This window comes from Anolis sagrei, chromosome 2 (assembly GCF_037176765.1).
Source record: "Anolis sagrei isolate rAnoSag1 chromosome 2, rAnoSag1.mat, whole genome shotgun sequence".
NCBI classification, from domain to species: domain Eukaryota; kingdom Metazoa; phylum Chordata; class Lepidosauria; order Squamata; family Dactyloidae; genus Anolis; species Anolis sagrei.
In genome coordinates, this window is record NC_090022.1 from 253,066,398 (window position 1) to 253,093,169 (window position 26,772).

Consider the following 26,772-nt stretch of genomic DNA (forward strand, 5'->3'; position numbering starts at 1 on the left):
CAAAGTTTCTTTGTGGTCTCACAATATCTTGCAGCATTGATTGTTTCACCTCTTTCCAAAAAATGAACAAGCAGAACCCCTTTTTTGTCCTATAACACTGACGCCACGATTTTTCTTGTGATAAATTGTAGCGGTGTTCATGGCCATAGCATTTAGGTAGCATATTACAGTCCAAATTTTGCAGTTGGTGGGAAATGGCATAAGGACGCCTATTTCTAACCTTCACCACAGGGCCAGTTGATGAACTACTGATGACTGTCACTGCTTGTTCGCTTCTGCTGGCTTCCCGCTACACAACAGTGATACCAGCTTCCCTTGCGAAAATTCTCTTCGAGAGCTACGTGCCTTGTAACCTCACCTTCCAGACAACCCTCATAGAATGCAAAAAAAGTAATGAAATAAAGAGATAAAGTAGATTTAGAGAGGAAAAGAGATAGCAAAAATACACCTAGAAATGCTTATTTTATGAAAAATGTATAGGTAGATGTGTATTTTGTGTGAAAATGTATTCAAAAGGGACTAAAAGCAGGGGAAAGGAATATATTTTTCAGTTCATGTCAGTTTCACATGTACATATGTCTGTTACATTTTATACTAGCATCAATCTGAGATTTCAAAAATATATACAATCTATATAGAGACATTTAATATAGAAATATATAGCTAAACATATATTTAAGAATAACTTTTCTGCAGATTTTTAAAATGTAGATTATAAATGAAACATGATGCATTGTTGATATGGAAGATATAGAATGTGTAATACTGAAATGGAACTGAACTCGACTGCTCTTCCCATGAACCCTTTTACTACTCTATTCTTTCTCTTCTGTCATCTTTGTTATACAAATGAGAACATCACCCAACCCAGAACTTCAGATATCTGTCTGTATTTAAGCATACATACCATCATACATGTTTAAACAGATTCCTGAACTGTTTAAACAGTTCCCCAAACTGTACAGTCCAAAAACAATAAATGCAATATTTATTTGGCAGTTAAGTACCTTGCAAGTTTCTGGTTGTTGATCATCTCCAGTAGCTGGGTAAATCTATTAAGATGGTGGTGGTGTGTGTGGTTGAAAAAAGCGGTCTTCCAACTAGATTGTTTTCCTCTTTCCGACCAGAAAAAATGCTAAGAAAACAAGTGAAGAGTGGAATAGGAATATTATTAATTAAATCTACTGCAGCAACAACACAATCATAAATCAAGATGACTAATAAACTCTCATAATAAATGAATATAGATAGCCTTTCCCATTATATCAGCCATGGAACTGAGTTTCTTTATATATCCTAGATAAACATTTGATGATGGCAATCTTTCTTGCATAAAATATGGCTGGGGTTCCAGTAATTTCTGGAACCATAGGGAGTACAGTTGGAACCCGTTGTGCTGTGGGAATACAACCATATTTTGTTGGGTGATATTTTGCCGAGATCACCTAAATTTCTGTGAGGAGCCTCACCCATTGGAAATAATGTGTTTTAGTGTGTAGAAACTTTTTCATCCCAATGACTGTGGCTAAAGACCACTGAGATATTTAGAAATTGACTAGAATTTTGTTTGTGATAGTCCTAATCTAACCTGGAGGGATATGCAGCATTTGGTAGTCTGGACATCTGAATTCGATCCATTGGCCAACAATCCAGGATGGAAGAAGAATGGGGCTGGGCTGATGGTGAACAGCAGATTTGGATTTGGATTACTCAATGCTAAAGCATTGGTAGATTTGGCAGATCCTAAAAGCTGGAAAGGCATCCCAGAAAAGAAAGAGTGCATTGTGAGGGACAGCAGCTTTGAGCCAAGGTAAGAGTCTCATTGATAGTTTCTGAGTGAAGCCTACTGGTATTATTTATATCTCCAGTTCATTAAGCACATTTTTAAAAATGCCCAAAATGAATTGCTTTCATCCAGCGATTCTCTCACATGAAATGAGCAAGAAAGGGAAGTTGGGGACCATGTATGCAAATGGACCCAAATTCAGTCCATTGATAAGTAGCAGGTAATGTCCAGAACCATGGAGGCCTGCTGCCAATGCTATATCCTACAAGGATATACAGGAATTAATACTTCCTCTGAGCCTTTGGGATCTCCATGCTTTTCACAGAGTTTTCTTTGTGTGTGATTGTAAATTTTCCCACTGCAGGGACAAAAACACACATATGGGTAAAACTGTACTATTGATGGCATTCCAAACCATGGCAGGTCTGAAAATAGTGCACTGTTAAGTGAGGTTTCCATACCTCTCAAAGGTGTAGGGAGCGAGCAAAGGTCTGCTTGCTTCCTGCATCATAGTGGCCTCAAACTTCCATTGGCATTTCTTCTCTGTCTGGAGAGGAGAGGCTCCACTATTTGTACAGTTGAGATGTGAAGAATATTTATTAAAAATCTTGTCTGTGTCTATAATTTGGTTCCAGTGTGAGAAGGCAGCAAGGAATACAGTCATCCCTCCACTTTTGTGGATGTGATTAAATTGTTTTTTATATCAATCTCTAGGTCCTCCAGTGTGATTTTTGGAGAAATTGACTACAGAGTCAAAAGGAGAACCTAGAAATTTCTAGAAAATAGTTTTCTTGTAGTTTTTCCACTTTTGTAGGAGTATTGTACCCCTAACCTCAGTGAAAGTAGAGGAATGACTGTACTTTCTCTTTCGATCTCATCACACACACACCTAAATCAGTGTCCTATGATGCTTCCACCATCTGGAGATGGAGCCCCACTCTGGCCATCACACAACATTGTGTGACTTCAGATGGAGGTCCTACCCCCAACCAATGTAGCCAGCATGGATCCTCTGCAGAATGGCGACACTTCCCTCGTGTGTTGTTGAGAGGAAGCTGCATGCAGGGTGACAGATTCTTCGCCTGGCCTTTGTGATCAGACCCTTTATCAAAGGGCCACTTTGATACTACACAATTATAGCACTATAATTCCATTTCAATTGCCGAGGTTACATCCTGCAGCTGGTAGTTTGGCAAGACACTAGAACTCTCTGGCTGAGAATTCAAACTACCTCTCCCTAAATTGCTAATTCCAGCATTTGTTAATATGTCATGGCAGTTGATATGGATTCATAGTGTTCTAACGATGTATTGTGAAAGAGCCCAAGACTTCCATAATTGGCCCAAATATGTTTCTGCATGACCTACTGCCCTTTCTCTTTTTGATGCAAAGTACCAACATGCATGGAAAGATTGTCTGGCATTGATGAAAAAAATGCCCCAAAACCCCTCTTCAGTGCTCACTCATTTTTTATGACTCCATGCAACAGCTGTTGTAGTTAATAGCAGAATTGTTAAATAAAAGCAGCAGAGCTATTTGAGATAATTGGGGGAAATAATAATTCAATTTCCCATAATGTTGCCAGGTTGCTAAAAGCTAGTGGTGAAGTTGCCATTGAAATTCCCACAACAGCTTGCGAAGGTCAAGAAAATGCCATTAAATCTCTGGAACATGTACAGTTTGAAGCCACAATTGAATATTCCCGTAGAGGTGATCTTCATGTGACCCTAACTTCCCCATCAGGTATCAGACATCATCTATCCATTGCTCTATTCCTATAGTAACTGTACCTCTTTGGTCATCACCATCAGTTTTGTTTCTTTCTTTGCTTTTAGTGTTTTACTCATATTTAACATTCTGATCAATAGCAGAATCTTGGCTTACATGGAAAACCTGTCTGTCCCTCAACTCTCTCTATCAAGGCTGGCCCATCTCTCTGCTTTGTATATATGCCTGTTAAGGTCTGGAGGTACTAAATCGTCAAATTCTCCTGAACACACTTCGTACTAAAAGTGTTAATGAAGATAGAAGTGAATTACATGTTCTGCTCTTCATTTCTCCAAACATCCACAAAAAGTCTATTTGGATATATGTACTCTTTACTATGTTATGGATTCTCAGGGTTACAAGGTTCTAGTCAATATGAATCTAATGTGTCGTCAAAGGCTTTAATGGCCAGAATCACTGAGTTTTCTGGGCTGTATGGCCGTGTTCCAGAAGCATTCTCTCCTGGCTACTTCTATTGCAGGCATCCTCAGAGGTTGTGAGGTCTGTTGGAAACTATGCAAGTGGGGTTTATATATCTGTGGAATGTCCCAAATGAGAGAGAGAACTTTTGTCTGCTTGAGGCAAGCGTGAATGTTGCAATTGACCACTTTGATTACTATTTAATGCCCTTGCAGCTTCAAAGCCTGGCTGATTGCTGCTTGGGGGAAATCCTTTGTTTGGAGGTGTTAGCTGGCCCTGATTATTTCTTGTCTGGATTCCCCCTGCTTTGTGAACCTTAGCTTATCGAGCAAAGTTATCATCAGGCATTTTGTTCATATCCCAACTATTCCCAGTTCAGGACTCTAGGTGGCTAACAATAATTAAAATGAACATAATTGAAAAGTCACAGCATGCAAAATTTAAAATATTAACTTATATAAAAATGCAAAGCTATTAAAAACATAGACCATTAAAAGAAAAACAACAAATAGAAAATCCATGCTATTCGGCAAGTCCATATTCCCTCTTAACTAATCTATCCTCCAAGGCTTGCCAAAAAAGAAAGTCTTTATCTACCTATGGAATGATAATAAGAAAGGTGCTAAAGCTTTCTGGGAATGAAGCTCCAAAGCCTGGGAGCAGCCATTGTGAAGGCCCTTCCCAGTGTTCCCACCAGATGTACCTGTGAGGGTGGTAAGACAGAGAAAAGGGCTTTTATCCTCAGTTATCATTTGTCATCAATTTCTTCATCTGCAACAACAGATATATTTCTGAGAGCTAAGAGACATATTTGTTCCACATATAAGCTATACTAAGACAGACATTCATTCCATTTTTCTAATGCAGGCACCAACACAGTCCTACTGGCTGAAAGGCAAAGGGACAAGTCACCTAATGGTTTTAAAGACTGGGATTTTATGTCAGTTCACACCTGGGGAGAGGATCCGACAGGAACATGGACTTTAAAAATTGTTGATTTGGTGAGTAAGGAAAATGTCAGAAGCAGTGATATAGATAAAAGTAATAATAAAGTGGAGACATAGGTCAAGCCTACACTGGCCACTAAAGCCAGCACCAGTCCAAAGGTGGCCAACTGCATATGGTTAATGTATTGTCGAAGGCTTTTATGGCCAGAATCACTGGGTTGTTGTAGGTTTTTCAAGCTATATGGCCATGTTCTGGAAGCATTATCTCCTGACGTTTCACCTGCCTCTATGGCAGGCATCCTCAGAGGTTGTGAGGATGCTTGCCATAGATGCAGGTAAAACTTCAGGAGAGAATGCTTCTAGAACATGGCCATATAGCCCGAAAAACCTACAACAACGTGCATGTGATTAAGTTTGCTTCAGCACCATATTGGTGTCCAGATATTCTCTTCTTCTTGTTGGTCACATGGGCATCCAATTCTCACATCAAGAGAGGTGTCCACAACAGCCAAGAGTTTCAATGGAGCTATGTGACTGGCTGGGAGCAGCTGCAGCAATACAGGACAAGTCATCACCCATGCAAGCAAAAGTTGATGGCACAGATCAGACGAATCTCACCAGAGAGGGGTAAATTCAGTGGCATGCTCGACTTTGCCTTCCCTTTAAGCATAAAGCCCACTGGCTCCCATTACATGATGCACAGCTACTTCCGGCGGAGATCCATGCTTAAAGGGAGGGCGAAGTGGAGCATGCAACCGTGGTGGCAACACAGGAGGCTTCATGTATTCTGCCAGGAACAAAGGAAAGGCTGGGTGGTCGATGGTGAATTGGGTGCTGCAGGGCATGGGGCAATGGGTTCCCTCTGACATACACTGCCAGAATCGCCACAATGTGTAGTGATTCCAGCAGCCTTTGTGATGAGGTTGTGAATCAGACCTGAACCTGTTGTTCAGAGTGTCATGCAGACTCATGATACTCCAAAGTTTCCAGAAAGCTCTAGTATCCCCTGACTTTGTCCAAAGGTGGGCAAAGTTGGAGCAAAGCAAGAAAACTCGTGATACTCAGCAGAAACTTCCAAATGTCATGTGGGCTGCCAGCAGTGGATTTGAGATGACCCCACTTGTTTTTAGCTGTTAAGATTCACTTATAGTTTCTACTTCTCCCAATTAGAACTAAATACATTTAAGAAAGTGAAGTTTTACAAGCATCCAACACTTAAAAAAACAACACCAATTCATGAAACCTACTATTTTCCTTGTGTAAAAAAAAAAAAAGAAGAAGTTCAAGCTGCTAGAAATAGAAATGGTACCCATCTGCATTTGGCTTCACTGCAGGCCTTCCTACACAACCCAGCATACTAAGGCAGAAAATCCCACAATATTTGCTTTGAACTTGCTTATCTGATTCTACACTGCCATATATTCCAGTTCAAAGCAGATAATTTGGGATTTTATCCAGCTGTGTGGAAGTGACCTGTGTTAAATATAATATTTTCTAATATCACAGTGTTTATATTTCATGCTGTTTTTCCATAGCTTTAGGACATTTATAGTTGGGATGTCCTCTGATGTTTTAGTTTTTGGGGATTTTTGTTTGTTTGAAAGACAGGATTTTGTTGCAGAGTATAGTTTTTCCCATGATAGGGTAACTTAGGTCCCTTCTAAACTGCCATATAATCCAGATTATTAAAGCAGATAATACACATTATTTGATTTGATAAAGATTATAAGAATCTACACTGCCATATAATCCATTTCAAAGGAGATCATCTGGATTTTATATGACAGTGTAGAAGAGACCTGCAGGTCACCCTAAATTGTAAATGACTTGAAGGCATCCAACAACAATAGTTTTTCTTCTCAAGACATAAGCTATATTTTGATCTAGTTCTAGGGATATCATTTCTTTCACTATATTGCTCAAAGTTATTACACATATTGCATCCAAATGTAAAAACCTGTAAAGCAAATGCTGGAACTAAGCATAAGAGAATGAATTCAGTTATAAGGGATTAATTCATGGCCATTCTCCCCCTTTGTAAAGTGACTGGGGAAAATTCTTCTTTTTCCCTTGTAAGGAATGAACGTGAGATTAAAACATATAACTATAACTTAATGAAGGGGCCATTATGTCTACAAGTGGAACCGGCTTATTACACAAAGCTTCAAAAATGGTTTTTATAAATTACAGCTCATAGAATTCCACAGATAGGGGATTCTGATAATTGTAGTCCAAAATAGCTTTTCCAAACCTTGATCATAGCAGTGAACATTGATGAATCTCCATATAATGGATCTCTCAGGGAGTATTTTGAACGAGGTTCTCATGATTCTACAGAAGACTAATGCTGATGTTGTTGTCTCTCAGTCCAGAAGAATGCAAAATGAAGGACGAATTGTGAACTGGAAATTGATTTTGCATGGCACGTCCACCCGGCCTGAGCACATGAAGAAACCCCGAATTTATACATCATACAACACTGTCCAAAATGATAGGAGAGGAGTGGAAAAGATGACGGACTTTGTAGAGGTATCACTTTTATTCACATGCATATACAGTTCTTCCTTAAGTATGTGGAGAATCAAAGGGGATTGTTTTGCTTTATAGCTTACCTGACTTTTCTTATTCTCGGGCATCAAAATGATGTAGGCCAAACCTGGCTCCTAGTGATCTCTTTCAAATGAGATCCAGCACTCTTGTGTATTTTTTTTTCATGTATGTATTGTTGAAGGCTTTCATAGCCGGAAACACTGTGTTTGGGCTGTTCCAGAAGCATTCTCTCCTGATGTTTCACCTGCATCTATGGCAGGCATCCTCAGAGGTTGTGAGGTCAGTTGGAAACTAGAAAAATGGGGCTTATATATCCGTAGAATGTTCAGGGTGGGAGAAAGAACTCTTGTCTGTTGGAGGTATGTGTGAATGTTTCAACTGGCCCCCTAGCAGTTTTCAAGGTGTGGCTTCTTACTGCCTGGGGGAATCCTTTGTTGAGAAGTGATTAGCTGTCCCTGATTGTTTCTTGTCTGGAGTTCCCCTGTTTTTTTAATGTTGTTCTTTATTTACAGTTATGATTTTAATACTGGGTAGCCAGATTTTGTTCATTGTCATGGTTTCTTCCTTTCTGTTGAAATTGTCAACATGCTTGTGGATTTCGGTGGCTTCTCTGTGTATCCTGGCATGGTAATTGTTGGAGTGGTTCAGCATTTCTGTGTTCTCAAATAATATGCTGTGTCCAAGTTGGTTCATCAGGTGCTCTGCTATGGCTGACTTCTCTGGCTGAAGTAGCCTGCAGTGTCTTTCATGTTCCTTTATTCATTTTGGGTGCTGCATTTGGGGGTCCCTATGTACACTTGTCCACACCTGCATAGTATATTGTAGACTCCTGGAGAGAGGTGAGAAGATCCCTCTTGTCCTTTGCTGAACATAGCATTTGTTGGATTTTCTTAGTGGGTCTGTAGATTGTTTGCTTCTTCATCATGTATATTTTTCATGTATGTTTCATATATGTTTCAGGAACACACTACACAGGAGAACTTGAAGGAAAAAACCAAGGAGGCAGAAATTACCAGCAGCAATGGGAAAACAAAGGAGAACCCCTTTTCAGATGCAGTGCTCCGTCTACTGCAAAACGCATTTCGGAGCCAGATGGCCAGCAATCAGGTCTCAAAGAAGAGACTTAATGGAAACACCAACATTCCCTATGAACATTTCCAACAAGCTCTCGAGAAACTAAACCGAGCCTCCCAGTTGAAAGACTCAGAGGAGTCTCTGTATAGTGACTATGTTGACCTTTTTTACAATTCTAAACCATACAAACATAGAGATGATCGACTACTGCAAGCCTTGGTTGATATTTTGAATGAGGAAGATTAAAAAAGATACAGCAAAAAGCACTAGGTTGGAAATATTCACCTGCTTCATCTCCATAGCACTCCTCATTTCAGATTAAGTCCTGCTTATTCTGGCAATTTGCATGAACTCAGCTTTCATTGCATTGTATTTATGAATGACCTAAAGAATAGAAAAAGCAGGAAGAAATGCAGCTTCTTAGATGTTGAGATAATCACTGATTTATTCAAAGCATTCAGCAATCCTTTCAAGGTAGACAAGCGTTTTTCAAGAATCAAATAAAACCTTGATCTTCAGAAAACATTTGAGATTCAGGACAGGAATATTTTTTTTTAATAAACCAGAAAAATATTGTAGCCATGATTTCAGGTGAGACCCATCCCAAACGTAATGCAACAGTGTACACCCCACATTGTCTGATTTAAATAAGGGTGGTTTTTTTTCACTTTTGGAAATTCAAAAGGGAAATCCATACTTTAGCAACACGAAGCATAGGAAGAATATCTAAGGATGGTTTGTTGAAGGCCCAATCCACATCAGGGATACTCTTTCTGTTGAGTTCAGGAGATATTATTTCAGGTCAAAGGACACCAAAGCTAGCAATCATATGCCTTTACAGTGGTTCCCAACCTTTGGTCCTCCAGATCTTTTGAACTTCAACTCCCAGAAATCCCAGCCATTTTACAGGTGTTAGGAATTGTGGGAGCTGAAGTCTAAAACACCTAGAGGACCAAAGGTTGGGAAGCACTGCATCCATTTGCAGAAGAAATACTGAATTATCTTCTTTCCACACAATACTGTTATGTTTTGCTACAGTGTAATCTATGTGTGACTACTCAGAGTAAGTCCCACTGAATTCAACAGGGCTTACTCCAAGGTGAGAAAAGTTATCAGGTGAAATACAGTACAGGTAGTTCCCTAGTAACAAACATCTGACTTACAAACAGTTCATAGTTAAGAATGAGGGTGAGAGAACAGGAAGTGAGAGAAATCTTCCCATAGGAAGGGAAATTCACTCTGGAAAGAGTTATTATCATGAGGAGAAACTGTCTCCACTGAAGCTTAATCGTCAATCCTTGTTTCCATAATAAGCCATTTTTTTTCAAAATCCAATTATCACAGGAACAGAAAATGTGGTGAAATCTTCTGAATGAGTTCACAGACAGCCAAAGAAACACCACAGGGAGTGTTAATAATAAAATAATAATAAAATTATGCTATCCAAAGCTATATATAGATATATTTCTGACTGGAGTTACCTTTAAATAATGCACCTGTTCCGACTTACATCCAAATTCAACTTAAGAACAAACCTACAGAACCTATCTTGTTCATAACTTGGGAACTGCCTGTATAGGGCTTTGTTGTTGTTCTTGTTGTGTGCCTTCAAGTCATTTCCATTTCTCAAATTGTTGATATTCTTTCTTCCAATTTTCATGCCTCCTCTCTTTGAATCTAATCATTTTATGTATATGTTCGGCTTACAAATTAAATAGATAGGATGAAAAAATGCAGCCTTGCCTGACCCATTTGCCAACTGGAAACCATTTCGTTTCTCCATGTTGTCTTCTAAAATTAGCCTCTTGTCCTCAGCAAATGTTACACAACAGGACACTCCATTTCTTTAAGAATGATCCATAGTTTTTAATGATCTACACAGTCAAGGGTTTGCTATAATCTATAAAGTGCAGGTTGGTTTTCTTCTGTATTTTTCATTTTGTTGAGTCCCATTCTCACAATGTGATCCCCAGTGCCTTTGCCTTTTCTGAAACCAACTAGGATATCTGATATTTCTTCTTCAGTCTAAAAATAAACTATTTCCTATTGAATGCACTATGTTTTTGCTTCCAGGGAGACAAGCAGGTGCATGTCATGGGTACCAACTAACCTTGAATAATGTGGCTGTGCCAATAACCATGGGATAGTTGGTAGTGCACAATGACTATCATGGCCATTATGGAAAGCACACATACTTTTGCTGTTCCCAAATCCATGCTAATGGTTGCTTCTTTGGGTTTTTCCTGTTTTACTTTCTGTTTTCATATTCCCTTGTTCGGGAAAATGCTCTCATTGTAATACAGTTCGAGCACTGAATTCCATTGTATTCTAGCCACCCAATTTCCTCTAGTAATGACAGAAAGCTTTATGCTAACGAGAATGCACGATTATTACACAGTTGGCCCTCTGGATCCATGGATTTAACTATCCACAGCTTGAAAATACCCCCCCCCCCCCAATAAAATATTTCAACAAACAATCCTTGATTTTTGCTATTTTACATAAGTGACAACATTCAAATGCTCAATTGTATATAATGAGTGTGATCATCCATGGATTTTGGTATCCATGGGTAATCCTAGAACCAAATCCCAGGGGAAACCAAGTGCCAGCTATATGTTCTGAATCCAAATATGATATCCCTTAGATGTAATAATCTGTTTTCCTTTTGTCCTACTGTTAACACTTCAAAATAGTGGTAGGTTTTGACAATGATTTTACTTGAATGTTCTCCACTTCCAACACCGTTTAGGCCTTAAACTTTAAAGAACTAAGCATTTCAGTGATAAAATTACCTAAACCAGTGGTTTTCAACCTGTGGGTCCCCAGATGTTTTGGCCTTCCACTCCCAGAAATTCTAACTGCTGGTAAACTGGCTGGGATTTCTGGGAGTTGTAGGCCAAAACACTTGGGTACCCATAGGTTGAGAACCATTGGCCTAAACCAATGGAGGAAGTGATGGAACAAAAGCAAATAGCAATGTTTTCCTTCTAAAAGTCTGAAAACCTGGGAGCTATATTATGGACAACATAATGCTTTCAACTCTCACAAATATCTTAGATAATTATACAGACTTCTTTCTTGAGAAAATAGTCGAACGAATAATTATCCATTGCTTTTTATCATTCCACACCTTAATAACTGCTGCATCAATGGCCAGTACCTGATTACTATATTCAGGCTAACTCTTTATAATATGTGATTTTGCTTATTTGTTTTTTCTTTAAGATCTTAAGATCATTGCTTATAATGCAATTTAATGGACCCACAAAATCTCTAATTAAATTAATCTGATACGACTTGTATTGCTTGAATGTTTCCAACCTAGAGTGCATTGTATATAGACTTAAAATTATTTTTGTTAGTCTTTTTCTGGTGCCAGTCTATGTTTTGTGAAAATGAAAGATACAAATGTTTTATCTCAAAGAAACTGAACATTATATTTTCTTTACAGGTATTTATAAAATATTAAAGCTTTTATCAGATGCAATTTAAAGAAGAATAAATGATGACAAACTTTAAAAATAATAAATTATAACAAACCTTTTTTTTTATTTAAGCCAAACGATCTTTGTCTAGTAAAGTATTTTAATGGCATGTTGTAATGACAACAGCCACGTGTATGTGATGCGATGTGATGTGAAAAGTTATATTTGTTTTATCATAGCAAATACATAATACAGCATAATGTGTTAGCAGAGCCCAGAGTGTGTGGTCTTAACATTTGTAAAGAAACACAACATAGAGTGAGATCTCTTAAAATGAAATAGCTGGAAAATAATATGTAAAATGGTATAAATGTGCACAAAACCATGACAGAGTTAGCTAAACAGAGAGGAGAAAATGTGGTGATAGTATTGTTGTTGTGTGCCTTCAAGTAATTTCTGACTTAAGGTGACCCTAAGACAGTAGTTCCTAATCTGTGTTCCATGGACCACCAGTGGTCTGCAAGAACTAAAATATGGCCTGCGGCCTCACCGTTACTACACAGTTGCAACGAGAGTGACTGGTCTCAGAGAACCTTCTTATAGTGCTGAGGTTTATTAAATCTGGTTTTCTGTGGGCAAGCAGATGGCGACTTCAGAGTGGAATGTGTTTTGTATCAGAACCTAGAGCTGATGTGGTCTATCCAATGCAATTTTCTGAATCAGCAGCCCAAATTACCAAGCAGAATCTATAGTTGATGAAAAACCGATTTGTAACCCTTTTGGTAGTAATGTTGGAGAGTGGTCCCTGGTCAAGTGGTCCTTGGTCAAAAAAAGGTTGGGAACCACTACCCTAAGGCAATACATCATGGGATGTTCTTCGCAACATTAATTGGAGGTCACCATTGGCTTCATCTCAGGCGGAAGAAGTGTAACTTGCTTAAAGTCAATCAGTGGTTTTCCATGACTAGGCAGGGATTTGAACCTAGGTCTTCAAAGTCATAACTCAACACTCAAACCACTACACCCCAATGGCTTTATTGTAATATACCATGTTATAGCATCCAGCAATGGTGACAGTTTCAAGCACAACAATATCAATGCAACATCCTGAGTCAAAATGTAGGTACAATTGACTTCAAACATCTTAATTCCATTTCTTTTTCATTTGAGTCACATACAACAAAGAAGAGTGCATTTCCCTTCTGTCTGCAGTAGCCAAGAGCTGCAATGAACTGTGGGCAACTTCCATGATCAGGACCCTTCCCTAACTTTAGCAACAGGCATTATAGCCAATCTCTTTTACAGTGGTTCCCAACCTGTGGTCCCAAAGAACTAAAATATGGTTTGCGGCTTTACCATCTACACCACTGAATGAGAGCAACTGGTTTCACAAAACCCTGTTATAGTGCCGAGGCAACGGGAATGTCAGGAGGGGAGAGGCTAACTACCCACAAAAGGTGTGACAACAAGCCTCCTGACTCCTCATCCTCCCTCCCCCTGAGCGGAGCCATTCCACGTGGTGCCTGGAAACGGGGGCACCTTGGTGCCTTCGTTTTTAGGCCTTTTCTTGGGGTTATTTGGGGTGCTGATTCAGAAAATTGCATTGGATAGACCACATCAGTTCTAGATTACTAAATATGGTTTTCTGTGGGTGAGAAGATGGCAACTACTGGATGACATATCTTCTGTATCAGAAACTAGAGCTGATATGATATATTCCATGGAATTTTCTGAATCAGCATCCCAAATAACCAAACCGAATCTAAAGTTGACCAAAAACTGATTTGTAACTCTTTTGGTACTAATGTTGGAGAGTGGTCCCTGGTCAAAGTGGTCCCTTGTCAAAAAAAGGTTGGGAACCACTACTCTAGTATGTTGAGACAACACTTAATTTGTAATGTATTGTTTATTTGTTTTTCACTGTCCAGTTTGCATTGGCCTGATCCTCAAAAAGTCTATACCTAATGGTATTGTTCCAAAAACTAGCGCTGTCCCATCTCCCCAGCTCTGCTTGTGCCGTCTTTAAAACCTTTAAAGGTTTATTTTAGCATGAGCAGCTGTACAGCCAACTTCCTCTACTCTATTTTACTTTCTCTGATGCATAAAGTAGAGATACATAAGACTTCACATTGTCTGTGGGAGCTGTAAAAGGAACAATGATCCAGGGGAGAATCTCAGCTACAAGCCGTTTTATTTTTCCTTCAGGGTGTAGATGAGTTACTAGTGTGATATTGGTAGCCAGCAACAAATGGATTTGCTCTCATTTTACCCTGAAATGTTTTATGTAACAATGCCTGTTATCAGCAGAACATTCTGAATGTTAAACATGCAGTAATGCAGGCCTGGGCAGCATGATAAGGAAGTGCACTTAGAACTGAAGATTTGCGGGGTTATTAAGGATCCCAGAGTTTTACTTGATGGAATAAAGTAATAAAAGCTCAATAAAGGCATTGGCATATGTCATTTCCATTAAATGTAGTGAACCAGGATAGTGCTCCTTCAATTGAAGATCTAAGAAGTCTATAATGCAGGACATAGAAAATAATCTTTCTCAGAAAGAAGGGAACGTTCCATAATCAGTATTTAAAGAGCCAAGTTAAAAAGTATAGCAAAGATATATAAGAGATGTAAGATAACTGGTGGAAACATTCACCTATTGCCTTTTTTTGTCTTCTAGCAAAATGTTCTCATTGGATCTTGGTTCAAATACAAATACACCATTTGCAACCATTGGCCATAATTAAAACTGTGCACTTCTTCTCTTATTCCAGTCTTCTCATGTGTGAAAACTCCTGGAACTTTCACCAAGAGTCGTAACACTTCTTCAAAGGTTATGGCTACAACAAACTTAATGAAAATTCCCATCCACTGCAAGATTTAAACCTAGTTAAGGTACACTATGGTTAAAGAAAATGCAGCTATGTCTTCTATCATGGTTAAGATTTAATTATAGTTGAGGATCTTGGAGTAAGAGAGTTTGTTAGAGAGAAAGAAGAGCTAGGCAGTGTCAAGCGTGTCCTCCCCCCCCCCCCCCCCCGGTATTTTAGACTTCAGCTCCACGAATCCCTGGCTATCAGACAAACTAGCTAGGGCTTCTGGGATTTGGAGGCCCAGACATCTGGAGGGCCACAACTTCGGTGGAAAAAAGGACCAGGTAAGTATTAGCCATGCTTAGCAATCAAAAGCATTCCTATAACACAACAAAAGGGTTGATGGCAATTCTGCTATGTCATGAACACCCCATAGCTGGAATTGACCATTTCACTTCTTTCTTTTTTTTTTTTTTGGGAAATGGGTGCCTGCATGAGATGGCACAATAAAACTATCACAGAACAAAATGTTGCAGTTTGCTTAATCTTCCCACTCAAGTTATTTTGCAGCTGAAGTTTACAGAAAAAATTGACCAGTTCTGGGGCTAGTCTTAGGGCCCTTCCAAGACTTAAGTCAGGGTGCATCTTTTATATATGTGTTTGTGTGTGTGTATTCGGTATTTGTATACCGCCCTTCTCAACCCCAAAAGGGACTCAGAGTGAATCACAGTGCTGCCAACAATTCAATGCAACGAGAAAAAATAGTCTAAAACATCAAAAATGACCCTCTCCTGATAAAACATTAAATATTATTAAACACATCACACAAAATAACATCACATATCAGACAAAGACATAGCCGTTGTCCGTAAACAGTCCTGGGTCATTGCACTTTCAACTTTAATTTTAAATATTCCTATGATGGGCTGAACGCTTGGTTCTACAGCCAGGTCTTTAGCTGACTCCTAAAAGTCAGGAGGAAGGGGGCCGATCTGATCTCACTCGAGAGGGAGTTCCACAGCCGTGGGGCCACCACTGAGAAGGCCCTGTCCCTCATCCCCATCAGTCACACCTGTGAAGCCAACATAATGGGTGGACACATCTCCTTGAGCATTATGGCATAGACTTGATCCAGGTTCTTTTCATGCACTGACAAGTGCAGTGAAAAGAAGGTGGTGGTGTCAGCCCATGCACAGAGCTGACCGGTTCACATCAGAGCTGGTTGTGCTGTTCACACTCTGCCCAGATTACAGAGCTGCTGCAGAGTTTTGCTGAAACTCTAGAGCATTCCTCAACTTTCCTTAGTGCAGGCTAAACTGGTTCAACCCAGTGTACTCCATGTTAATGACCAAAAACTACTGAATGTCATGTCAACACCCTGTAGTGATCACTTCAGAATTATTTACAGGTGTAGGAAAACCCAGCGAATGAGTTACTTACTTGCCCAAGGTCACCAAATGAGTTATCTTGGCTATGTGGGGATTCTCCAGAGTCATAGGCCAATACTCAAACATTACACCATGTTGGCTTACCACTATAGCTATATAGAGGAAATAAAGAAAAGTGTGTTATTACTCAGTTAATCACCAATTTTGCATCCATCTAATCCAATGTTTCTCAACCTGGGGGTTGGGACCCCTGGGGGGGAGTCGTGAGGGGAGTGTCAGGGAGGTCACCAAAGACCATCAGAAAAAACATATTTCTGATAGTCTTAGGAATCCCTTTGGCAGAGAAGGCTGAAGATCTCTCCACCTGTCCTTCTCTTCCTTTTTAGAAACAGATGGTGAATGCTCTCAGTTGACCTTTCAGCAAAGGGGAGGGTTGTTTCTGAGAGTCCAAGTGGGGAGGGGAGAGCAAGCGAGCTCGGTGCATGGCAGTGTGTCAAGGTCTATTTTCCCCAAACTCCACCAGTGTTCACATTGGGGATACTGAGTATTCATGCCAAGTTTGGTCCAGATGCATCATTGTTTGAGCCTTAGTGCTCTCTTGATGTAGGTGAACTACAACTACAAACTCAAGGCCAATGCCCACCAAACCCTTCCAGCATTTTCTGTTGGTGGTGGGAGTTCTGTGTGCCAAGTTTGGTTCAATTATATCATTGGTGGAGTACAGAATGCTCTTTGATTGTAGGTTAACTATAAATCCCAGTTTCTACAACTCCCAAATGACAAAATCAATCCCACAACCTCACCAGTATTCAAATTTGGGCATATCGGGTATTTGTGCCAAATTTAGTCCAGTGAATGCAAATATATTCTGCATATCAGATATTTACATTACGATTCATAACAGTAGCAACATTAGTTATGAAATATAAAATAATACTAAAATAATTTTATGGTTGGGGTCACCACAACACGAGGAACTATATTAAGGGGCTGTGGCTTTAGGAAGGTTGAGAACCACTGATCTAATCTCTTCTTATTTGATTCTAAACAAACTAGATTCTAAACAAAGAGCAGATGGCTTAAAGGAGCTCTTTCCCTGATTTCTTTTTTATGACGACAGTTTGGTGTATCTTACCAAAAAGCAAACGCTTGTACAGTATATAGGCATTGCAGCTTGTCTCATCTTTTTACCTGGCCATGTCAGGAAGAGCTGCACTAGCTCTTCCGCAAACAATACCTCACAGCCAAGATAAACTTTTGTTTGTTCTCAAACTATGGAAAGATTAGTCATTTCCAGGCAAATATCAAGTTTCTGTTACTCAGAGCACCATCTGCTGTTCACAAATGTGTCAATCGCTTGCTCAATTAATTTTCTTCTTGACATCATCCTGTGAATTTCGCCAGCTTGATTACTGGGAATGAGTCTATTACTCTATTTTCCAGAAAATATCATCTGTTTGAGCCTGAATTCTTCTTTAATAAACTGGGAATGTTTCTTTATTTTATAGAAGGCAGTACCCAAGATAACTGGACAAGGAAACACTCGACAACAAATTGAAAAGGGCAGGGATGCATTTGGAGAGGTCTCTGTGGAGGCTGTTTCTGGGAACTGGGTGTAGGTTTAATGGATACCTGTTTTCAAACTCTGGTTGCTGCCAATAGAAACTTGCTTGCATTTAGGGAATAAAACCATTAAAATAAATAAAAAATGAATACAGAACAAACCATAATAAAATAAATGAATAAAGCAAGCAAGCAAAGGTATAAATCTCTAGTGCTTTCTCATTCCATAGCACACTCTTGGATTTCTTGTCACTCAAGGAAGCATAACACTACAGTGTTGAGAATTCCCTAAACACCCTAGCTGGCTGCAATCCAAAAAATAAATCTTCCAAGCTCTATAATTCTATCATATGATTCAAATTTTGAGAAAACATTAACTCCCTGCTTGTAATTTCTAATTTTGATTGATTGTATGTGTTGATGCTAGCACAAGAAATAGTCCTATAGACTCACAACCTCTGAGGATGCCTGCCATAGATGCAGGTGAAATGTCAGGAGAGAATGCTTTTGGAGCATGGCCATACAGTCCAAAAGACTTACAGCAACCCGGTCCTATAATTGCTTTGCAAGTGCCAGATGCTGAAAATGGCAATAGTTTAATGTCATTTGTCACTGCCATGTTGTCCTCCAAAGGGGACTTTTTAAAAATCTCAGGACAAACTAAGAAGAATACAATGAATAATTAGAAATCTAATGGGTTGGATATAAACTACCTCTTGTGATTCTGAAGGCCTTGTTCTCTACAGGAGTCTAATACAGTAGATGGCTGCTGCTAAGGGAAGCAGATGCTTGCCTGTTCCTCTTCCCATATGCACCCCACTGGCCCCATGAAAAGCTGTTCTTGAGAGATAGGTGCCCCACTGGTAGCCTATGGGTGGTGTAACTGAGAAAATGAGGGGAAGGAGAGGGTTAGAAAAATTGGCTTCCTTTAGTAGGGTATTCTATCAGTAGCATCAAGACTCTATCTGCCAAGTATATGGATTATATGGATTTCTTTTCTGTATCTTTAATAGGGGTGCATTTTTTCAAATGTGCATACAACTGTGTATTTTTTTAAGCTGCATACGTTCCTTTTACATGTTTATCTACTCCACTTTGCAAAGTTTGGTTACATCATATTTTGAATGCATTCAGAATTAATATTATTTGAAACACAAAAAGATTAGTACACAGCAAACAAGGTCACTCTGCTGGCTGTTGTATTGGATCACACGTCGGACACTTCCCAAGTGTCTAGGACTGTGTGATGGATCGATGAATAATGCGTGCAGATCCCAGTAGGGTGGCCTTTTGCAGCTGACAGATGGTAATTTTGTCAATGCTGATTGTGTTTAAGTACAGGCCAAGGTCTTTAGGCACTGCACCCAGTGTGCTGATGAACACTGGGATGACCTTTACTGTCTTGTGCCAGAGCCTTTGCAGTTCGAGCTTTAAATCCTCATATCGTGTCAGCTTTTCCAGTTGTTTCTCTTCAATCCTGCTGTCGCCTGGGATTGCAACATCAGCGATCCATACTTGACTTTCATGACTGGAATCACTGGGTTATTGTAGGTTTTGGGGCTGTATGGCCACATTTCGCCTGCATCTATGGCAAGCACCCTCAGAGGTTGTGAGGTCCATACTTGGTTCCATACTTGGATTTTTAACACAATCGTGAGGTCAGGAGTATTATGCTCGAAAACTCTGTCAGTCTGAATTCAGAAGTCTCAGAGTGGTTTGACATATTCATTATCTGTAAGTTTTTCAGGCTTGTGATCACACCAGTTCTTTGTCACAGGCAAATGGTATTGTGGCACAAATTCCAATGAATCATCTGAGCAATGGTATTATGCCTCTGCTTGTAGTCTGTCTGCGCAATCTTCTTGCAGCAGCTGAGGATGTGATATATTATTTCATCTGTTTTCTTGCAGAGTCTCCACTTGGGATCTGTTTTCAACTTTTTAATTTGGGCTTTGATGACATTTGTTCTTGGGCTTGTTCTTGGGCTGCCAGAATCAGGCCCTTTGTCTCCATTTTCAGAGTTCCATTTGTTGTTGTTGTTGTTATGGGAATGTGTATTTCCCTTAAATATGTTCTTATTTATATATTTATTGGAGGCAATGCATAGCCCTCTGTCACACAGAATGGAATTCTGCCACTACACAATTTGGGAAGTGCAGATTGTGCAAAGTCCACACAACAGAACAAATGGAATGAAATTGAAGGGTCGGACTGAAGTGACAAGTACTCCTTAGCAATATCACATGCATATATGATCACTCTTATCTAAGGTCTATGGGACCAGTACAGAATGTGATTAGAGGTTGTTTGTTTTTTTGTGAAGATTTTCTTGGAGTCTGGCACTGTAGCCATAACAGCAGAAGAGGTGTCCCTGGGCACATAATATTTCAGTGCAGTGGTTCTCAACCTGTGGGTCCCCAGCTGTTTTGGCCTTCAACTCTCAGAAATCATAACAGCTGGTAAACTGACTGGGATTTCTGGGAGTTGTGAGCCAAAGCACCTGGGGACCCACAGGTTGAGGACCACTAGGTTAAAGCATGCCTTGTCTAGCACAGCGCAAATGGCAAAGCTCAGCAAAATAATATAGGCTAAGGGTGAGGTCTCAGTTATTGTCAAAATGGAATTAATCAGGCCAATTGGAATAGATTAACAGAATTTGTAATTCTTATATTATGCCAACAGAAACATCCTACATCCCACCACATGTGAATTTTTGTAGCAATCTTGGAGGACAGAGCTCCATCTAATGGTTACTATAAGCATTACTACCCTACGTTGAATTCATACACAAGTCTATACCTCATGCAGTATAACTTAACTCCCTTTAATAGACATATTATTAGGTGGAATATTAAATAAACAAATCCCTGAACAGTTATTTACCAAGAACCAACAAACATAACCATGTAGGATGCTTTACCCGCTTGCCAAGCCCAAAGATGTGTTTAGAATATTGTCAAAAACATATATCTTATAAAGTACAGTTTTCACTTTTCTTCCTCCTGAAAATTAAATATGTTTGCCTTTTCTCTTGTTTTCCCTTGCTAAAAAGGACAATGCTTGTGAAAAAGCAAATGTCTTTGGTTTCTTAAACACACAGCAGAAGAAAATTCTACATTACCTACTTTGAACTGGAATATATGGCAGTGTGGACTCAGATAATCCAGTTCAAAGCAGATGTGGGATTTTCTGCCTTCAGATACTGGGTTAAATTGCTGTGTGGAGGGGGCCTTAGAGAAAGGCAATGACAAAGCCTCTCAGAACAAATCTTGCCAACAAAACACTGTAAGAGGGTTGCCGTATGTTGAATTTGAAGCACATGGCATCATCATAAACAACATGTTTCACTGGAACCTGCTGCTGAGTTAATACATGCTGGGTGCAGGACGTGTTTAGCTTGGAGAAAGAGGTTTAAGAGGGGACATGGGAACCATGTTGAAATATTTGAATGGATGTCACCTTGAGGAGGAGGCAGGTTTCTTTTTGACTGCTCTAGAGATCAGGACACAGAGCAATGGATACAAACTGCAGGAAAGAGATTCCACTTAAGAATTAGGAGCAACCTCCTTACAATAAGAGCTGCTTGTCAGTGGAAGAAGTTGCCAAGCTCTACAACTGGAACTTTGGAATAGGGCTCAGGCTGACACTGTAAATCAAACATGTGTTCTGAATATAAACAATAGTGTTCTTTATCTAAAATCACAAGCTGTGTTCAAATAAAGAAGAGCTGTCATCTTAGTATGATCCATTGCGATGTCATCTATGATATGGGAAGCTCAAAGAATTCTGCTCTAGCATATTATTTATGTATATATTCGATTTATATTCCACCTTTCTCCCAGAAGCTGTAAATGGATCTTATACATATGTGCCTTCTTTTTCTTTTATGCAGTATCTTTGAGGACAAGGGAATCATCACTGACTCCACTAAAATAGACACTTCCTGGTAAATCAATTTAACTGCAGTTTTCTTTCTGTCTTGGTTGGAGTCAACATCAATGCTTTTGTCTCAGTAGTCAAACAATGGGTTAGATTCAGACCGCCATGCTTTAAAAGACCCACTAAAATCAATGGGATTTAATGTAATCATAATTAATTTCCCCCACTGATTTCATCAGCTCTACACTTTGTTGTTGTTGGGCCTTCAAGGAATTTTCTGACCTAAGGCGACTATGGTGGGGTTTTCTGGGGCCATTCATGGTCCCCATGGCCAAGAGAGTTTCCCTGGTCAAATATTGAATTGAACTCTGGTCTCCAGAGTCATAGCCCAACACCTACACCACTACACCACGCTGGCTTTCTACCCATGACTTAACCTGGTCCAAATCAATGGTTTTAATGGCAGACCTTTTATATAAAAATAGTCTTGTTTTTCAAATGATACTAGGGTTGTGCGTGAATCCATTTTCCTTCATTACATTCACTCTTTTGTTACTTTTGTTACCTTCAGGAGCACGTAATCAGAAGCCCCCTCCCAGTACAAAAACCAGCTCAACACGAAAGCAAGCGGTAGCTGATCCTGGCATCTCGTCTGCTTTTAGTGAGCAGCCTCCTTACCTTGAGAAGAGTGCAGGTGTCATGTGCAGACCCAGAAATCGTGCATGCCTACCTGCAGTTGAGCACCTCCTCTAGAGTAAAAAAGTCAGAACTTGCCTCCTTGCTTTGGAAAGCGTGTGTGTGGGGTGCAAGTCCAGAAAGTATGCATGCCTACTTGCAGTCAAGCACCTCCTCTAGAGTAAGAAAGTCAAAACTTTCCTCCTTGCCTTGGAAAGAGTACATGTGTGGTGTGCAGGCCCAGAAAGATTGTGTGCCTGCCTGCCGCCAAGCACCTTTCCTCTAGAGTAGAACAGATAAGAAGCCTCCTTAAAGTGTACATCTGCCTGCAGCTGAGCACCTCTCCTCTAGAGTAAAACAGCTTAAATGCATAAAATGATGGGGAGGAAAACTTGGGAAGCCCTCCCCCATAATGGATCAATAGTTCTTCCAGCACCCCAGAGCAAAAACAGATATCTGTCCTCCCAATTTCGGGAGGCTCCCAAAAAAATGGATCAAGGCCCCCACCAAAAGCTGGGACATAAAACTGGTCAAGGTTTACCCTGAATGCACAACACCAAATGACACTATATCCTTCACACCTTCCAGATGGTGGAATGCAGTTCACAATGGTGTATGATAAATAAAATACTTATTCCTAAAGGTGTCTCAGGACATACTATCACCATACTAATGCAACTACCCACTTGATTTGCATGAATAATTTAAACTGAGACAATATTTATTTCATAAATATCACAGGATTGAAATTACAAGGACATTTAAGGAAAAGGGTAGGAGAGGAACTAGAAGAATGCATTGAGTCACCTAATTTGGTTGAGACCGCATTGAGTCACCTAATTTGGTTGAGAAACGCGGTATAGAAATAAAGCAAATAAATAAATAAATATAAGAATGATGATGCTTGTTACATAACCAACTGTTTCAAAATGCAGTTATTGATTTCCATGTGTTTGTATTTAAACTGTAGTGAAATTTGACACTTTCCTCTAAAAATCTTCACTAGAGGGCAGTATACTCTTCAGAGTTTATTTTTGTCCGAGCACAATCCTAGATGACTCTGTATTTTGTGCTTATCCTGTTTACATTTTGCATCTCTTTTCCTTTTTATAACTGGAGCGCTCTGTGAAATAAAGGTTTTCTTCTGCTATACTGTATATACCAGTTAGAATTTTTAATATTGCTCAAAAACAGATAGATGTAGATCAAATTCATTTTAAAATGGATACATTTGAGTTTTTAATTCACAGAAGTAAGTAACAGCAAAGGAGAAAAACAATGGACTTCATCCCATGGCATAAGTAAAGTATTTGGCATCACTGTTTTTCCCTTAAGCTTTGCAACCTGCCATTTTGCAATTAAAGAGATGATATTCCTGCTCCCATCACAGTTTCACTCTTTCCACTTTCTTTTCTAATTATCTATTTGCCTTCTCCTTTCACTGTTTCCTCCCTCGTTTTCTTTGGGTATTACAATTTCTGTTTATAAGTACGGATAGCTCTCAATTCAAAAGGTAAGTCTAATTAATTTACATTTTAAAAGAAATATAAATTACTTTTCCTTTCTCCTTGGTTCCAAAACTGTAATAGAAGAAGAACAGAATAATCGGAAAGCAAAACTGTCCATCTCGGCTTCTCCCTCCATGATGACATAATTGTTATGTTTGCAAGCAGGCAAGGGGGAATTCCCATCACATGTTAAACTGGGCATTTTTACCTGTCTCTATATGGGGAATTGAAAAAGAAGTCAGTTATCAATTGACTTAGGAAGCATAGAAAAAAAAACCCACACTTTAAAAATAATGAAATACCTGGAACCCTTGGTATGAGCTTGCATCATGTGATAGGCTCCATTTCTTGGTAGCCATTTCTTAAATGTGTAGAAATGCTTATTTTATTGCATGTGGTGAAGTCTAATGATAATAAAATATTTCCCAACTATAAATGTTACTACAATTGTTGTTGGCATTGCCATCCAATTTCCCTTATTTATTATCCCCCCCCCCCCCAAAAAAAAACCCTCAAACAGCTTGTTGTATTTGGTCTTATATTTTGCTTGATAAAAGAGGAGAAAGAGCTACAGAATTCTTGCTTCTCCCACAGAATGAAAGGCTTTGGGGCCTTTCTGAAAACTTAAGACGTTTCATTAGCCATGGATGGAGTCTTGTAATGATTTACACTGACATATTTTGGGATTAAACCAGCATGAGGAGGTGTCTAGACATCCCTGCCCTCAGGTGTACAACAGGGGGTATATAACTCAAATCATACATATTCTGTTAAGATTTTTGGCTCCTTCTATTAGAACTTCCTAACTGTGAGAGCTATTCAGCAGTGGAACTCTCTGCCCTGAAGTGTGGTGGAGGCTCTTTCTTTGGAGGCTTGTAAATAGGCTGGATGGTCATCTGTCGGGTGTGCTTTGAATGTGATTTTCCTGCTTCTTGGCAGGGGGTTGGACTGGATGGCCCACAAGGTCTCTTCCAACTCTATGATTATGTGATTCTGTGATTCTATTTACCCCATAAACTTCAGGAACAAAAGGAGATAACAAGTTTCAGAGCGTCAGGGCTACCAGCAAGATGCCTATTTAGTTGTACAAAGGTATATTTCATTTGGGACCACACAAGAGGGGAGGAAGTTTTTATAGGTGTCACGAGTCAGAAATGACTTGAAGGCACACAACAACAATCACAACCAGTTTTGTTCTTGGTGTATACTCCACCTGATTCAAATAGGATCTTGGCCAAAGTTATGTGATTGTTAGCATTTTCTAGAGCTACTAGATAGTTATATAGATGGATAGATAAATGAACGGAAACCTGCCATAGATGCAGGCGAAACATCAGGAGAAATGCCTCTAGAACATGGCCATATAGCCCGAAAAAACCCACAAGAACTGAGTGATTCCGGCCATGAAAGCCTTCGACAATACAAAAAAGCAGATATTTCAAGAATCTTGCACTATTTGTATTGGATTGGCATCATTTCCAAATTTGGGTTATGCACTGTTATGCAACACAAGGAAAATACTCTCTAGATTGCTGGACTTTAGACTACAACTCCTATTTCCATGTGGTAATTAGCTTGAGTGATGGGCATTGTATTCCATCTAGTCTTGAAGGCCCTAAACTAGGGAACACTGATAAAATTTTGTCTAAAACAGATATATAATACCTGCGTTGAGGCCTGTGAACCCTCTGAGAATGAGGATGGGGATTTTCTGGTTGAGCCTGGTGTTTCTTTTGGGGAAAGCGAAAGTGTTTTCTGAGACAATGGGGATGTTTTGTGTAGATCTGTTGCCAGGGGGAAAGGCAGTGATTCTCTTGGGAATTGGCCAGAGATTGACTCTGAAAGGAATGTGGAGGAGAAAGGAGGGTTATAGCTCAGAAGGGATAGTGTGAAACAGAGACAAATTTACTGTTCTCAGAGGCTAAAAGACAAACAAAGGGAACCCAGGTGTCAGAAAGTGTGATGTTATGGACAAGATGAAATATTCTTAAGGAACTGGAGGCAATGTTTGATGAGGAGATCAATGTTGAATGTTCATGTGTCAAGGTGCCTGTCTTGAGAGCTCTGAGTTAGGAGTTCTGTTCTTGGGTCTGTATCTTGTTTTCCTGTTTAAATTCCACGCCTCCTGTTTGGATTACAAATCTTGTTTCAAATTTCAAGCCTTTGGGATTATAGTCAAGTTCAAGTATCAAGCTTTTTGATTATGATCATGTTCATGTTTTCAAGCTTTTGGATATAATTCTAGTTTAAGGGCTTTTGCCTTCAGTGATCTTTGGAATTCATATTCAAATATGGTCATTGCTTTTCGTTAAGCTCCTGGAAATCTAGCTCAAGGGTGCAGCTTTGAAACTACTTTTGCATACTGAGTTTTTCTGGTACTTTATTGGATGCTTAGTCTGCTTATTTTGAACACTATTTTGAAACTGTTTTTTATATTTGATACTCTTGTCTTAATAAACATTATTATTGTTGGTCTGTGTGGTGTTTGGGTGAAAAAGGAATCTAGCAGGCAGCTGGGCTACAACAACTTGATCCACTAGATGGCACTAGTAATGCTTATATTCATTCTATTAACTGTAGTGTATGTGTGTGTGTGTGTGTGTGTGAATGACAGTGTAAGAAATCAGCACACTTCCTTTTTAATAGGTACATATTCTAAGAGCCGTAGCAAACTACAGGAAGCGAGAGCGAGCTTGTGCTAGAGCTGGCTCCAAAGCCCCGCCTTTTTTCCCCCGAGGCTATGAGCCAGTTTTGCTAGCGAAACAATTCTGCATGAAGCAGCAGCAAACTACGATCCATGCGAAGCCATGTCATTGTGTTCTTTCCTTTGAGTAGGGATGGTGTCAGATCAGAAAAGAATGGGCGATTGTGAAGATAAAACGGATTATGCAGTGTGTGTTGGGGGGGGGGGGGTAATTGATTTTGTAATTTGGGAGTTGTAGTTGCTAGGATTTATAGTTCACCTACAATCAAAGAG

At 39.5% G+C, this 26,772-nt stretch overlaps 1 protein-coding gene across 1 annotated transcript in view; it reads left to right on the plus strand.

Moving 5' to 3' along the window:
* PCSK1 (proprotein convertase subtilisin/kexin type 1) overlaps nt 1-11,012 on the plus strand; it is a 49,589-nt gene extending 38,577 nt beyond the window's left edge. Inside the window, exons 10-14 of the mRNA XM_060761811.2 lie at nt 1,577-1,810; nt 3,372-3,529; nt 4,841-4,974; nt 7,288-7,449; nt 8,431-11,012. Coding sequence (XP_060617794.2) covers nt 1,577-1,810; nt 3,372-3,529; nt 4,841-4,974; nt 7,288-7,449; nt 8,431-8,790 — 1,048 coding nt within the window. The 3' untranslated portion in view covers nt 8,791-11,012. The remainder of the gene's footprint in view (nt 1-1,576; nt 1,811-3,371; nt 3,530-4,840; nt 4,975-7,287; nt 7,450-8,430) is intronic.
* The last annotated feature ends 15,760 nt before the right edge of the window (nt 11,013-26,772 follow it).